This window comes from Talaromyces amestolkiae (genome assembly GCF_001896365.1).
Source record: "Talaromyces amestolkiae strain CIB chromosome Unknown scaffold11.1, whole genome shotgun sequence".
NCBI lineage: Eukaryota > Fungi > Ascomycota > Eurotiomycetes > Eurotiales > Trichocomaceae > Talaromyces > Talaromyces amestolkiae.
In genome coordinates, this window is record NW_024468047.1 from 811466 (window position 1) to 827838 (window position 16373).

Genomic DNA, 16373 nt, shown 5'->3' on the forward strand with positions numbered 1-16373 from the left:
TGCGGACTGCGGGACAATTGGCCTTACCTCGATAGTTAGACACTGGACAGGTCCTGGCAAATACACAAACTGACAAATGAGGACGAAGCGTAGGTGGTGGCCCGGACACGCAAAGGCAGCATCAGGTAGACAGCAGACAGGGTCCGTAGTGATATCAAAATAAGTATAAGACTAGAGTAAGAGCAAGATTAAGAGGTTGACGGGGGTTGCTACAGTTAAAGCAAGAAGGATGTGGGGAGCAGCAGCCTTGGCTCTCCACCAGTGACGCTGAGCTTCCCGTTTCATCYCCCGCCACTCACTCACACTCTCTTCTTCTTTTTTTAGTTATACTATGTAGGGCAACGAGTTTCAGATATTCGTATCTTGCTTCAGATTTGCTTTTCGCTAGAAGTGATGGCTCAGGTCTTGCGACATTAGAACTAAGCCGCAGCGTTTTGTTTCAGCGATCACAACAACCCCACCACTGAAGATTTTCCGCCTTTCCACTACAGCTACAGCTCCATCACCATGTCACACCTCAACGCTCCCACAACAGAACAGGCCAAAAACTACAAATACACCGGCGAAAAGCCCCCGAATCCACGACACCTGGCTATCGCGCTACAGCACGCAAACCAAATCCAAGCCCAAAAAGACGCCCAAGCCTTAATACTAGACCGCATACTAGAACTCATCGAGTTCCCGTCGTCAGAATCAGCAAATCCCGCGCAACCATCTACAGCGGATGCCGCAGCTCTCAAAGCGGCTCTTGTCCCATTCCAGCCCACAGATTTTGATAATCTCATTCTCGAGCGCAATATAGAAGGTCGATGCGGCTATGCGCTATGTCCTCGTGAACACAGAAAGGAGGATCCTAATGCTAAGTTTCGAATTTTATGGGGTCCAAAAGGCAGCGGAGACAATGGTCGAGGTCGAGATATGAAGGTTGTCCCTCGTGAAAAGTTGGAGATGTGGTGCTCGGATCAATGCGCTGAGCGGGCTTTGTATCTACGTGTGCAGTTGGCTGAGGAGCCGGTATGGGAGAGGCGAGCAGTGGATTCAAGGACAAAGCCGCTTGAATTATTGGAAGAAGCGCGACAGATGAAAAAGGAAGAACCTAAGAAAGCTTTCGAACGCAAGGATCTGCTGGCTGAAAAGATGAAGAAGCTCACTGTCAAAGATGAAACTTCCTCAGCGGCAGCGAATCAACTCGCTCTTGAACGAGGCGACACTGGTCCAACATTTAGGAAACAAGGTCGTGTGGACGTAAACATCCAAGAGAAAGACATTGACATGCACGGCGATATACCAGCGGCTCCTGTTGCTCGCCCAGGAGACAGTACAGGAGGTTCGATTGAGGGTTACGTACCTCAAAAAACACACGAGCAGCTTAAGCAAACTCATGACCGCGATGAGCCAGTCGAGGAAGACGTGCTTGATATCATTTGAGTTGGTTCGTCAACAAGAAATTACAATACTACAACGTAGATGGATCTACAAGACCAGCCACGAAGAGACGTACAGTCTACCATCTGACTACGGCTGACGTTGACAGTCATAACTCAAAGAGGTGGCCTCCACTCGACATCGCCAAAAGAGGGCAGCATCGACTCCCATCGGAGCGAAAGGTAGGAACAAGGGCTATATGTAGGCAAAAGAAAAAGGAAAAAGCAATTGGCAATCAAGCATCATCTCCCGTCGATATGACGGAGAGAATCAGCGACACCTTGTTTTTGGGAAATCCTGTTTCTATTCATTTTTTGGTATCTTTGTCGTGTCAATGAAGACAGCCAAGATTAGCTACATCATCATCAAAGCATTAAGAAGAAGTAATCTCTTTCGAGAGAACAATCTTCCTGCGTGAGAAAGTCATTTTCGCTTTTTTGTCGCTGTGGGTGCCGAAAATAAGAGATCATTGATACTTTCACGACATTAAGTAAAAACACATCCCTTGCTCGTCAAGTGGTTTCCCCCCGAGGTTTGTCGGAAGAAATGATTTACCGGAAGCGGCGAGGGCGCTCAGCCTGCTGCTGCTGAGAGACCTGAACAACGTTGACCTTGAGAGAGTCGAACTGTAGACACCGAATTAGATAAACAATGTATTTTGTAATCAGGTAATGGGAAACTCACGCCGAGGCTCTTGAGGAGATCCTTGGTATCGGCATCAACATCAAGCTGACCAGACTCGGACTGGGAAACATCCAAAGCCGAGATCTCGGGGACGTATTGATCCTTGCGCTCACGCTCCTCCTCCTGAAGCTTGAAGGAGATACCGCGGACGGGACCACGCTGGATACGCTTCATCAAATGGGTGGTGTAACCAGCAATCTATTCCAACAATCAGTACATTATTGCTACCGAATTTCGACGGTTGAGAAGAAGGCGAACCTTGTTGCGAAGACGCTTGGAGGCAATGATGGCGATTTCATCGCAAAGACGCTTGTTGGTCTCGAAGTCGAGCGTCAACTTGGGGTAGTAACGCTCAATGATGACCTTGGCGGACTTCTTGACGGTCTATTGAATCCCAGAAATTAAGCAATTAGTCTCACTCATTCTCAAATCGTCTCTCTAGGTAAGAGCTTCGTACCTTTGTGCGGACGCGACCCATTTTGGCGGTTTGATGATGATTGTCGAAATAGTTGGATTCCGTCTGACGCTGAATTGGAGATATTATTTCGAAATCTTGTGTGGGTTGGTGCGGGCTTGGCGCCCGGTTATTGAGTCACGTGAGCCAAGACCACGAAAAACCACGCTTCCGGCCCAAAAGGGTTATATTGTCTTGGCATCGCTTATAGTCACGTGATTTGTCTTTAACAATAAATGTTGTTAAGAGGACATACTATGTATGGTAGAAATGGCATGTCAAAAAATATATATAGGAAAGCTTTGGGGTGAGAATCAGATAATATCGATAGAAAAGTTTATTTTACAATGTATAGGTACACAAAAGTATATGGCTTAAACACGGCTAATCAATCCATTCTCATTGCAAAAGGATCAAACCAGTCGAGGAACATCCCGTTTCGTCGACTGTGCTGCCGGAGATATATTGGTCGGGTCACTGGAATCATAGTTGGATAGACCATAGGGCGCCATGACATCCTTTTCAGCCCTGTTGGCTTCCAGGCTGATTGTTCCCTGGGAAGATATCGAGACTCGCTTAGGGACCACCAGGACTTTACCACCACCAGGAATCGATGGGTCGAGGTACTCGACACCCCTAGTGTTGTCTTCCATGCTCTCGGCCTCATCCTCATATGCAATACCGGCAACACCGAGAACAGGACGGCGCTTGTATCGTCGTTTCCTTGTCTTGGCAGTCAAGACACGAGCTTGGACAGGGCGCATGGCTTGCTGAGGTCCGTATGAGGGGTGGTTGTAGATCATTGCGCCTGATCGAGTGTAGGCAAGACCAGCCGAGGGGTGGGTTCGTGGTGGTCCTTGGTTTGCATAGGCAACGGAAGCCAAGTTTGACGCAGTCGCCTCGTAGTAACTGGTGCCTACAGCCCATTGCGGGAGATCGGATGACAAGGTGTGAAGATCCAGAAGACGACTAAGTTCGGGCCCAGCCAGCCTCTTGTTCGTCCGCAGTCTCTTCAAATGAGCCTGGAACTCTTCATCGGTGACTTTGACCGGCTCAATGGTCTGGTCAGCGTCCAACCCACCCTCATCCTGCGCTTTCGATCGACGCTCAACAGTCAATTTGTTTTCGTATTGCTCTCGCAATTTTTCCAACAACTCCGGTCTTCGACGACGTAGTGACTGTAGATAGGCTTGAAATTGGACCTCGGATTGACCGCCCAGCCACGGCCCGGATTGCCGATATAACTTAGCATCAAGCTCTTTTGCGCCCTCGCTAGTGGAGACATTATCGTATCGGAGTTCGAATGGGCTTTCATGGCCCTTGCCATAGCTTGTTTGGTTCTTCCGGGCAGTCTGTGGTAGAGAAACGGGGATATGGAGTTCCTGGAACTTCGTCAGGGTCATGGTGTGGTCACCAGCGGAATCGAAGTCGGTGACATGTTCGAAGGTGTCGAGCGCATTGATACGAATGACAGGCTTGCTGGACCTTTCGATCGTAGATTTTGCTGGTAGTGCTCTTTTCAAGCCCCAGTCTCCTTGATGGAGGGCCGATGGCGGTGTTTCAATGGCGGCTCTGGTCGGGTGTGGAAGGGKTGCTGAACTCGACTCGTTGACGAATTTGGATGTAACCGGTCGCGGCGCGGTAGTCAATGGTGTCGGTAATGCAAAAAGACGAGAATTTCTCAACAGATTAGCCGTTGGTGAAAGTTTTGGAGCCGCCATGGCTGTATAGTAACGGCTGTTGACGCGGTCTCACATTTGAAGCTCCTTGATGAAAAGTATCGCCGAAAAGTTGACGGTAGTCCGCTACGGCGGGCGGTAGCACCATCAGCGCAGAACATTATTATACGCGTACCATCTGCGCGCTTTAATGCTAGAGAATCAAAGACCATAACTTCTCTTGAATTTCTGAGTGTCTACAACTCTATATATGTTTTATCACAGACAGACCGCCTCCCCAACAGATTCTTTACAAGCCAACTTTCGCGAGCGAAGCAAGAGTGTCACCAACCGACTCCTTGATCGACTTGAATTCGATGCCCAGAACATTGCGAATCCTCGAGTTGTTAATCTCATACGGGTGAGGGAACTCTCCAACCTCGCCATAATCTGGCAAGTTGGCCGCATACTTTGGCTGTGTCTCGCGAATAGCATCCACAAGGTCCTTGTTGCTAAGGAAACCTTCAGTTGTGAAGAATCGCTTGCCGCCAGCTTCTGCGACCTCGATAGCCTTGACGTGAGCAAGAGCCACATCGCGGACGTCGACCCATAGCACCTGCTCTTTTGGTGAAGTGTCGTCCTTCTTCTTGCCCAAGGCAAAATCTGTAATGATCTGATTGGAAGTGTTGAGGCTCTCTAGGCTGTTGAGGTAGCCAATGACCGGACCAAAGACGAAAGGAGGGTTGATTGTTGCTACGTCAAAGTTTGGCTTCTCCTTCTCCTCGAATTCCCATGCTGCTTTTTCAGCAAATGTCTGTCCTGGTAAGTATGTACTTCCATTTTTCCTGGAGGGCGTGGGTGACATACCTTACTACCTCTGTATGTGGTAAACTTATCGTCTTTGGTTGCCTGCTCGTATGTGACTGGATTCCACACGGACTCGTCATAGAGCTTGGGGTGGTTGGGCGCATTGGTAATGGCCGCAAAAGAAGACGTAATCACCACTCGCTTCACGGATGGAACATAATTCTTAATAGCGTTGAGAATGCCCTTAGTGCCGTTGATGGCTGGGTTGAGGATCTCCTTGACAGGGTCGGTGAAGTTATAGTGGAAGGGAGAGGCCGTGTGAATGACATAATCGTAGGCTGGGCCAGATTTGAGGACCTATCTATCCTTTAGCAATGATCGTTTTCAACACGAAGGTGCTTTATGTGATTGTACCTCGTCAAAAGCGCCTTCTTTAGCAATGTCCTCGACAATGACGTAGGACAACTTGTCCTTTGAGAGATTGGGGTATGCCTCGAGAATCTTGTCACCTTTTTGCGCGGATCGCACGGTGGTTACAACCTCGAATCTGAGAATAGTATAAGCGAGTGTCGTCGAGATTCTTTGTAGTATTACTCACCCATGCTCAAGGAGAATGTTGAGAACGTGGGCGGCAATGAAGCCGGAGCCGCCTAATTGCAACGATCATGTCAGCACGACGTCAACAATCTACGTAGGTATTCAGAGTGCCAATGTCTTACCAGTTAAGAATACTTTGACCATTTTGGTGTCGATTTTGCAGGATCAGGCAATTGCTATAGATCGAAGCTTCTCTACAAGGATCTTGTATTATTATATAATAAGTTGAAGAGTTGGAGTAGAAATCCCGATTTGCTTAATTGGTGCGTGCCCCTCACTCCTTATATATGCCCCCCATATTATGGATCACGGCACTTGATGGTGTGCTCGATGGCGTAAGGACTGTCTGGTTAGCCAATCACCATTGTTTATTTGCAAAAACCGATTAATAGCTATCACAAAAGGTCATTGGCGTCAGCATATGGTCGATCTAATTGACGGCGCCACCAGTCTGGCTCCAGATAAGTCACAACAGACCGGCTTGCAGTCGGGCGGGAGTCGGAAAGGCTGGGTTTCGTTCAGGCGTTCCGAGCACTTTCCGAAAGTGACAAGCATTTTGACATGATACATGAGTTTCGACTCGTGAACAGAGAACAGTCCCTCGTGCCAAGAGTATAGGAAACACCTTGGGGCTTGACATTGCTTGTCTGCCATGTTGTCGGGCTGTGCATGTAGTCTGGACCAGATCTGAATCAACCTAGCCCACTATGTAGTTGGTTACATCGTAAACAGTAGCTGTTCAAGCATAAGTGGAAGTACAGCTATGAAATGTGTCTGGTGTGATGGATGAAAAAGGAAGGAGCACGCACATGATATGCTGGGATGGCCCGTGCGTCTGCGCGGCTCCCGCTGGAGGCTTCCGCTAAACTAAGAGTCTCGACCTCAACTTCACTCTTCAATCTAAGTCATGTTGCCGTCGGTGACAGACTAGATTTACACGTCGCTCTGCTAATCTCCTTTGCAACCGAAACAATAGTCAGATGTGTGCGCCGTGTCGCTACCCATCATGGCGCAAGCAGGTCCGGTGACGGACGTTGTACAGAGGCTCTTCACTGAGCTGAAGTCCAAGAACGAAGAAGCGCGTGTCAGAGCTTCCTTTGAGCTCTACGACAATGTTCTCACAGTTTCTCGAGGTGCGTTCATCAAGCCGCCCTTTCTGGGAAAGCTCGTATACTAACTGATAGCTCTTGACAGACTGGGCGCCCGAGAAATTCCTCGAATTCTACAATGCCGTTAGCCAGCGCATTGCCCAACTAGTCGTCACGGGCAGCGACGCCAACGAAAAAATTGGCGGTCTTCTAGCGCTCGACCGACTCATCGATTTTGATGGAGTAGATGCCGCACAAAAGACAACACGATTTGCAAGTTATTTACGAAGTGCGCTACGAAGCAACGATAATGCAGTCCTCGTCTATGCTGCTCGATCGCTCGGCCGACTCGCAAAACCCGGCGGTGCTTTGACGGCGGAGTTGGTGGAAAGTGAAATACAGTCAGCACTAGAATGGCTACAATCAGAGAGGCAAGAAAGCAGGCGCTTCGCTGCTGTATTGATCATACGGGAACTCGCCAAAGGATCACCTACTTTACTATATGGATTTGTACCCCAAGTATTCGAGCTTGTCTGGGTCGCTCTCCGGGATCCCAAAGTCCTTATCCGAGAGACTGCCGCCGAGGCTGTAAGCGAATGCTTCGAAATAATCGCCGCCCGAGATGTCGGCGTGAAGCAACAGTGGTTTGCGCGCATCTACGAAGAGTGTCTGCAGGATCTCAGGTCCAGCAATGTAGACTGGATCCACGGCTCCCTCTTGATACTGAGGGAACTTCTCCTCAAAGGTGCCATGTTTATGAATGAGCACTACAGAAACGCCTGTGAGATCGTGCTCCGTCTAAAAGATCATCGAGACCCCAAGATCCGGACCCAGGTTGTCCGCACGATTCCGATCCTTGCCTCCTATGCGCCCATGGACTTTACAAATAACTACTTGCACAGATTCATGGTTTACCTCCAAGCACAACTCAAAAGGGAGAAAGAACGAAATGCCGCTTTCATTGCGATCGGAAAGATCGCCAACGCAGTCGGTGTTGCCATTGGACAATACCTCGACGCCATAATAGTTTACATTCGGGAAGGCCTGGCATTGAAAGCAAGAAACCGTGCAGGAGTGAATGAAGGACCTATGTTTGAGTGCATCAGTATGCTGTCGCTGGCAGTCGGCCAAGCCCTCAGCAAGTACATGGAAGCCTTGCTTGACCCGATATTTGCTTGCGGTCTCAGTGAATCTCTAACCCAAGCCTTGGTAGATATGGCACATTATATCCCTCCTATCAAAGCCACGATACAAGAGAAATTACTCGACATGTTGAGTATCATCCTCTGTGGCACACCGTTCCGGCCTCTAGGATGCCCGGAAAACCGCTTACCACCTCTTCCTTCATTTGCCAAAGATTACACCCCACAGGAGCTTCATTCAGACACAGAAGTTGCCTTGGCTTTGCATACTTTGGGCAGCTTTGACTTTTCCGGTCATATACTAAACGAATTTGTACGAGACGTCGCCATTAGATATGTTGAAAGCGATAATCCAGAGATCCGAAAAGCTTCTGCCTTAACTTGCTGCCAGCTTTTCGTTCATGATCCTATCATTAATCAGACAAGCAGCCACTCCATACAGGTCGTTGGCGAAGTCATTGATAAATTGCTTACTGTGGGAGTCGGCGATCCTGATCCTGAGATTCGCCGTACAGTTCTGTTGTCGTTGGACCGAAAATTCGACCGTCATCTAGCCAAACCAGAGAATATCCGATGCTTGTTCCTGGCAGTTAATGACGAGGTCTTTGCTGTGCGCGAAGCAGCAATCAGTATCATCGGACGTCTTTCCAGTGTCAACCCGGCATATGTCTTCCCTCCTTTGAGAAAGCTTCTGGTCAATCTCTTGACAGGGCTAGGTTTCGCTAGCACAGCTCGGCAAAAGGAGGAGAGCGCACAGCTCATTAGCCTCTTCGTTGCTAATGCAACTAAGCTTATAAGATCATATGTTGACCCTATGATCACTTCCTTACTGCCCAAAACGACCGATCCTAGCGCAAATGTGGCGTCAACCACTTTACGGGCCATTGGAGAACTCGCAAACATTGGTGGCTCCGAAATGAAAAACTACCTACCGCAGCTTATGCCAATCATTCTAGATTCTCTGCAGGACCTCTCATCACATTCGAAACGAGAAGCCGCCTTACGAACACTAGGTCAACTAGCCAGTAACTCTGGTTATGTCATTGAACCATACATGGAATATCCCCAACTCCTTGCTGTGTTGATCAATATCATCAAGACCGAGCAGGCTGGCTCGCTTCGCAAGGAAACCATCAAATTACTGGGTATCCTAGGAGCTTTAGATCCTTACAAGTATCAACAAATCAGCGAGATCTCACCCGATGTTCGTTATATCAACGAAGTTCAGCCCATTTCTGATGTTGCCCTAATTATGCAAGGCCTTACACCGTCCAGCGAAGAATACTATCCAACAGTGGTCATCAATACTTTGCTGCAAAACATACTACGGGAGAACTCCTTAGCCCAATACCACTCCGCTGTGATTGACGCCATTGTCACGATATTCAAGACCCTCGGCTTGAAATGTGTATCATTCCTTGGGCAAATCATTCCAGGTTTCCTGGGGGTGATCAGAAGTTCCCCTGTTGGTCGACTAGAGTCTTACTTCAATCAGCTTGCCATCCTTGTCAATATTGTCCGCCAACACATCCGAGCTTTTCTACCTGAAATTATCGACACCATCCGCGATTATTGGGACTCGAATCATCAAGTACAGGCTACGATTCTCTCCTTGATTGAGGCGATCTCCACCGCACTCGAAGGAGAATTTAAAAAGTACCTAGCTGGGTTGATTCCTTTGATGTTGGACACTTTGGAAAAAGATATTTCTCCACGTCGACAGCCTTCCGAACGCATCCTACATACTTTCCTCATATTTGGCTCTAGTGGCGAGGAGTACATGCACCTGATTGTCCCATCTATTGTGCGCCTATTTGACAAGGTTCAAAATCCTCTTAACATTCGCAAATCTGCCATTGAGACTCTGGGCAAGTTGTCTCGCGAAGTTAACGTGTCTGACTTTGCCTCGCTCATGATCCATTCCTTATCCCGGGTAATTGCAAGCAATGACCGCACACTTCAAAAAGCCGCTATGGATTGTATTTGTGCTCTCATTTTCCAACTAGGACAAGATTTCACCCATTATATTCAGCTCATCAACAAGGTACGTTTGCGTCAACTTCTCCCTATGATGGTCAACTAATGAAAAACAGATCATGAAGCAGCATCAAGTCACTAATTCCTCGTACGAATCATATGTTGTCAAATTGCAAAAGGGCGAGTCTCTTCCACAAGATTTGACTCTTCACGAGAATTACCGAACTTTAGCGGATGATACAAATTACGCTGAGATAGGACAGAAGAAGATGCAAGTGAATCAGCAACATCTCAAGAATGCCTGGGATGCTTCGCAAAAATCAACGCGCGAAGACTGGCAGGAATGGATTCGGCGCTTTAGCGTGGAACTTTTGAAAGAGTCACCGTCACCAGCGTTGAGAGCATGCGCCAGTTTGGCTGGTATCTATCAACCTCTAGCCAAGGACCTGTTCAACGCTGCCTTTGTGTCATGCTGGACGGAACTCTACGACCAGTACCAAGAGGAACTCGTACGTTCTATTGAGAAGGCATTGACATCTCCAAACATTCCTCCAGAAATTCTTCAGATTCTGCTCAATCTCGCAGAGTATATGGAGCATGATGATAAGGCTCTACCTATTGATATCCGAACTTTAGGCCGCTATGCGGGCAAGTGCCATGCATTTGCCAAGGCGCTTCACTACAAAGAGCTGGAATTCGAACAAGATCAAAACTCCAGCGCTGTAGAGGCTTTGATTACGATCAACAATCAGCTTCAGCAATCTGATGCAGCCATTGGTATTCTCCGTAAAGCTCAAGCATATCGCGATGTTGAGCTCAAAGAAACTTGGTTCGAGAAGCTCCAGCGCTGGGAAGAAGCACTTGCAGCTTACAAACGACGTGAAAAACAAGATCCAGATTCTTTTGGTATCACAATGGGCAAGATGCGGTGTCTACATGCTCTCGGAGAGTGGAAACTTCTCTCTGATCTAGCTCAAGAGAAATGGAATCAAGCCTCGGTGGAACATAGACGAGCAATTGCACCACTAGCTGCTGCGGCTGCTTGGGGTCGTGGTCAATGGGACCTTATGGACTCTTATCTTGGTGTTATGAAAGAGCATACCCCTGATCGATCCTTCTTTGGGGCTATTTTGGCCATCAACCGCAATCAATTCGAAGAAGCGGCCCTTTACATTGAAAAGGTGCGCAACGGCTTGGACACCGAACTTTCTGCCCTTCTGGGAGAATCATATAACCGAGCATATGATGTCGTTGTGCGAGTACAAATGCTTGCAGAGCTTGAAGAGATCATCGTCTTCAAGCAGAACGTTGGTGATCCCGAAAAACAGCAAGCGATGCGCGAAACATGGAATAAGAGACTTCTGGGCTGTCAACAGAACGCAGAGGTTTGGCAAAGAATGCTCAAGGTACGACAACTTGTCATACCGCCGCATGAAAATATGGACATGTTGATCAAATACGCCAACTTGTGCCGTAAATCAAATCGCATGGGTATCGCTGAACGTACTTTGGCATCTCTGGAAACCGAGATTTCAGGGCCTAATGGCATTGAAATTGTGGTGCCACCAGAAGTCAAATACGCTCGCTTCAAGTTCGCATGGGCTCAAGGCCACCAAGTCGACGCTTTGCAATCACTCAAGGAATTCACCTCTGTGCTTGCTGATGATCTCACGAGGTACAATGCTTTGCTCGCGAATCATACTGACCATGACGGCACAAATGGAGTCAATGGCATGCTTGATAACAACCCTGATGTCAACCACCTTCGGTCCAGAATTGGAGACGTCACAAAATTGAAGAAGCTTCTCGCGAAGAGTTACTTGAAACAGGGAGAATGGCAGACAGCTCTTCAAAGCGGAGACTGGAGACCAGAACATGTTCGAGAAGTGCTAAATGCGTACTCGGCTGCAACTCAGTTTAATCGCGACTCTTACAAAGCCTGGCATTCCTGGGCTTTGGCCAACTTCGAGGTTGTTACTACCCTGGCTGCTCAGCAGAGTCGTGACGGCTCCTCGGTTCCTGGTCATATCATCAATGAGCATGTTCTTCCAGCGATTCGTGGCTTCTTCCGTTCCATCTCACTGTCTTCTACATCCTCGCTACAGGACACCTTGAGATTGCTCACGCTGTGGTTTACCTATGGAGGGGACACAGATGTTAATAGTGTTGTGACTGAGGGTTTCACTTCTGTCAACATTGACACCTGGCTGGCAGTCACACCACAATTGATTGCCCGTATCAACCAGCCTAACGCAAAGGTCCGCACTGCAGTTCATCGCCTCTTGGCCGAGGTTGGCAAAGCTCATCCGCAAGCACTCGTGTACCCTGTGACCGTTGCCATCAAGTCAAATGTCGCACGACGATCTCAGTCGGCTACCTATATTATGGAGAGCATGAGACAGCATAGTGCAAAACTGGTTGAACAGGCCGACGTCGTCAGTAATGAACTGATCCGTGTTGCTGTTTTGTGGCATGAGTTATGGCATGAAGGTCTAGAGGAAGCATCGCGATTGTATTTCGGTGACCACAATGTGGAAGGAATGTTTGCTACATTGGCCCCTCTTCATGACTTGCTTGATAGAGGTGCTCAAACCTTGAGGGAAGTCTCGTTTACACAAGCATTCGGTCGTGATCTTGCTGAAGCTAGACAATACTGCCTACTGTATCGTGAAACTGAAGAGCTTGGTGATCTCAACCAGGCTTGGGAGCTCTATTACAATGTCTTCCGCAAGATCGCCCGTCAACTGCCTCAACTACTAACACTTGATCTCAAATACGTGTCGCCAAGACTGAAGGAGGTATCAGATCTTGATTTGGCAGTACCCGGAACATTCCGTCCAGGCAGGCCGATCGTTAGAATCATGAGCTTCGATCCCGTCTTACACGTTCTTCAAACAAAGAAACGACCTCGAAGAATGATACTCAAGGGTAGCGACGGCAACTCTTACATGTACGCTCTCAAAGGACACGAGGATATCCGACAAGATGAACGTGTAATGCAGCTATTCGGTCTCGTGAATACACTTTTAGACAACGATAGCGAAAGTTTCAAGAGACATCTATCCGTTCAACAATTCCCAGCCATACCTCTGTCTCAAAACTCGGGTTTGATCGGTTGGGTATCCAACAGCGACACATTGCATGCACTTATTAAGGAATACCGTGAAAGCCGCCGTATTTTGCTCAACATCGAACATCGTATCATGCTGCAGATGGCACCCGACTATGACAATCTTACCTTGATGCAAAAGGTCGAGGTCTTCGGCTACGCTATGGACAATACAACAGGCAAAGATCTCTACCGCGTCCTTTGGTTAAAGAGCAAGAGTTCGGAATCCTGGCTCGAGCGACGGACCAATTACACGCGTTCTTTGGGTGTTACCTCGATGGTCGGATATATCCTTGGTCTCGGAGATCGACATCCTTCCAACCTTTTGCTTGACCGACTCACGGGTACAGTTGTGCATGTCGATTTCGGCGACTGTTTCGAAATTGCAATGCATCGGGAGAAGTATCCGGAAAGAGTGCCGTTCCGTCTCACGCGTATGTTGACGTTTGCTATGGAAGTTAGCAACATCGAGGGAAGCTATCGTATTACGTGTGAAGCTGTTATGCGCGTCATTCGGGAGAATAAGGACTCATTGATGGCTGTGCTTGAAGCTGTAAGCATATATTCTCCCTATTAATTTTGACCCTGACTAACACCATTTAGTTTATTCATGACCCTCTAATCAACTGGCGCCTCGGAACTCGCGAGTCACCCGAAAGACCGTCATTCTCTACTGTTGACCGCCGACAATCAATTGTGGACGATGTCAACCTAGAACACGGCATCCAACCCAGCAATTTTACCCGTCATCGTCGAGCATCCATCTTGGAAGGCGGCGGCATTCTCGACGCACCACAAGGAGTCGCAAATGAAGCTCGCGAAGCACAGAATGCACGCGCCCTACAAGTCCTCGCTCGAGTCAAGGAGAAGCTCACGGGACGAGACTTTAGACCCAACGAAGAACTCAACGTGAGCGATCAGGTCGACAAACTTCTAGCCCAGGCGACTAGTGTTGAGAATATCTGTCAGCACTGGATTGGATGGTGCAGTTTCTGGTAGTGTATCGTTGTGTCTCATATTTATTTGTAAGATGATAGATGGTGCTTCGGTGGTATTGGGGATTTCTGTTATTTTCCTAATCGCGTTCAGTTAGGCGCACAGAGTGATACCTGTTTCTATCTGGGGCTTTCAACATGTGTATAGTCATTTATATGGAGCGGAGAATCATTCTTTATTTTTTATACCATTTAACATGTATACATACATAAATGATAATGAAGGTTAATACGTACGTAGTAAGAAGACGCTATGACATCTCAGCCATCCGGGGTTAGCGGGGAAGCAACCAATGAGCCGAGGTTCTCCAGATCGACGACTAGAGTAACCTCATGACCTTCTCTTCAAGATCCTTTGCGTCTTCTCTCAACAACTATCCTCCCATCCATTCTCAGATGTACCTCCATCAAATGATTAATCTCTCAATCACTTAGTCTACCTGACGTTAACGTCAGGTCTACCGAAATGCCGCCCCCACAACCGAGTCCGCCGCCAGACGATGTCGCGGCGCCGGCTGTTCATCCTCTCGTCCAGAATGCGTTGCGCGTCTCTCTAAGCGCAAGGGAGTACAAAGTCATACACGAGCGCATACTCAAACGATCCTCGGCATTTAACAATCGTCTTCCAACGCCGTCTAGATATGAGAGCATTGTGCGGACATCCAACAAATACAATGTAGCTGCTATTCGGGCGTCGTTGAGGGTGTTTCTAGGTGTTAGCAGTGGAATGTCGTTGGTTGAAGCAGTTACTGCACGGCTTGGAAAAGGCGAAACGAGGTATAGTTTCTTCTTCCTCTTTTTAAGGCATTGAAGTATTGAATGAGTCATGATGCAGCACCAAAAAAGCACCTCGTGAACCTTACCTCCGCTCTCCCAAATTTCGACTCGCGCTTTCCCTTTCCTTGGTTCTTCTCATCCACCGCATTTTATATCGCTTCTTCGTCCGCCTACGCGCAAACCTCCGCACAGACGACGCAAAACCCTTCCGCGAACGAAACCCCCGCTTCTCACAAGCTTTAACCTCAAAATACGCACCCGTTGTGGGCGCCAGTCTTGCTGGTGCTGCATTGGGTATCAGCCCACAGAGCAAACTCCGCGTGACGGTTGCAATTTATATGGCTACTCGCAGTCTGGAGTTTTTGTACAATGCGTTGAATATCAAGGGGTATATGAAGTATAAGCCGTGGTGGTTTGGGAGTTGGTTGTTGATGCCTATTTCGTGCGCTCAGTTGTTTCATGCGTTTGTGTTTGATCGGGAGACTATACCTAAGGTATGTTCATTTGGATGCTGTATGAAAAAAAAAAAAAGCTAATTCTTGGAATAGTGGATGGGTGATATGCTACTTCGATTTTCAGGGAGCTACATTCCACAGCGCCCTGAGCACTTTCCAGCTGCTGTATCATGGCCGAGTCAGCATGATCTTGTCGATTCCCTCGGCTCGATTGCAGATTTGAAATGGCCGTACGTTCAAACAACCTCCGAGCAAGATAAGAGACTAACTTATCTAGGGCATTCATCTCGCCAATTTTACATCCTAGCAACCTCAATCCTCTTCCCAAACAAGTCAAGGCAATCTCGCCATTGACTTCCCCAGCGCATCCGAACATTGCCTCGTTGTCATGTGCCGTGCTTCATCCCAGCACACCAAGCTGCAGCACTGCTTTCCTGCATCATATCTTGAATACTGCTCCTGCATTAGTTCGATTTATCACTATCACCGCCCTGGCCATGTCAGCGGGCAGCTACAAAAAAATTCTCTCCAGCCCTTTCTCATCAATGAACGTAATCTCCAAGCGGATTCTCAGCTTAACAGCTATTCTGTCTGCATCAACCGGTTCCTTCTGGGGAAGTATATGTCTGCTGAATAGCCTGCTTCCTCGCTCAACCCTGCCCACGAAGCGATTCTTCCTCAGCGGCGCATTGGGCGGTTTACCATTCGCATTTGTTGAGCAGGGAAGAGGAGCATTCACTTATATCTTTCGCTCAGCTATCTATTCAGCCTGGGCCACAGGCGTGAAACGCAGATACTGGCGTGAGTGGAAGACAGGCGAATTGGCACTTATAGTCGCGTCATGGGCTCTTCTTGGTGCTGTACTTGAGTGTTCCCCAGAGGCTGTTGAGGGTGCTGGATTGAGAAAGGGGCTTGCGTGGTTGAGAGGTGATGGATTTACGGATCCGGTTGAGGTTGCGTTGAAGAGGAAGAGAAGGGCGACGGTGACGCAGAAAGAAGAGGGAGAGAAATCTGCCTAAGTTAGCTCTGAGCTGTTGTCTTCGGTGTGTCTATGTATATGTTTCTTTCTTATTGATACCATTCGAGAGTATTCACGGTTGCAAGTTAGTAAATTCATGTTCTTATGAGCAATCAGATTTGTGTAAATACTCGTGATGCTTAGTAGGCTTTCATTCCAAGAGAAGACAATGAGGAATAGTCATATG

The 16373-nt window shown here is 48.1% G+C and overlaps 5 protein-coding genes across 5 annotated transcripts; 2 read left to right on the forward strand and 3 right to left on the reverse strand.

The window, feature by feature from the left end:
• Window positions 1–507: 507 nt before the first annotated feature.
• Window positions 508–1428, forward strand: BHQ10_006225 (uncharacterized protein; the record flags this gene model as incomplete). The annotated part of the gene is made up of 1 exon (XM_040878788.1): window positions 508–1428. The coding sequence occupies one exon, from the start codon at window positions 508–510 to the stop codon at window positions 1426–1428; it is 921 nt and encodes a 306-aa protein (XP_040734729.1).
• Window positions 1429–1976: 548 nt separating this feature from the next.
• Window positions 1977–2587, reverse strand: BHQ10_006226 (uncharacterized protein; the record flags this gene model as incomplete). Its single annotated transcript, XM_040878789.1, has 4 exons — window positions 1977–2051; window positions 2110–2307; window positions 2368–2493; window positions 2567–2587. The coding sequence occupies 4 exons, from the start codon at window positions 2585–2587 to the stop codon at window positions 1977–1979; spliced, it is 420 nt and encodes a 139-aa protein (XP_040734730.1).
• Window positions 2588–2976: 389 nt separating this feature from the next.
• On the reverse strand, window positions 2977–4284 carry BHQ10_006227 (uncharacterized protein; the record flags this gene model as incomplete). The annotated part of the gene is made up of 1 exon (XM_040878790.1): window positions 2977–4284. The coding sequence occupies one exon, from the start codon at window positions 4282–4284 to the stop codon at window positions 2977–2979; it is 1308 nt and encodes a 435-aa protein (XP_040734731.1).
• A 247-nt stretch (window positions 4285–4531) lies between these two features.
• Window positions 4532–5769, reverse strand: BHQ10_006228 (uncharacterized protein; the record flags this gene model as incomplete). Its single annotated transcript, XM_040878791.1, has 5 exons — window positions 4532–5035; window positions 5089–5385; window positions 5443–5575; window positions 5627–5678; window positions 5748–5769. 5 exons carry the CDS (start codon window positions 5767–5769, stop codon window positions 4532–4534), a joined length of 1008 nt encoding a protein of 335 aa, XP_040734732.1.
• An 862-nt stretch (window positions 5770–6631) lies between these two features.
• Window positions 6632–16187, forward strand: BHQ10_006229 (uncharacterized protein; the record flags this gene model as incomplete). Its single annotated transcript, XM_040878792.1, has 8 exons — window positions 6632–6758; window positions 6820–9899; window positions 9949–13494; window positions 13545–13936; window positions 14393–14713; window positions 14772–15207; window positions 15262–15398; window positions 15446–16187. 8 exons carry the CDS (start codon window positions 6632–6634, stop codon window positions 16185–16187), a joined length of 8781 nt encoding a protein of 2926 aa, XP_040734733.1.
• Window positions 16188–16373: the final 186 nt, after the last annotated feature.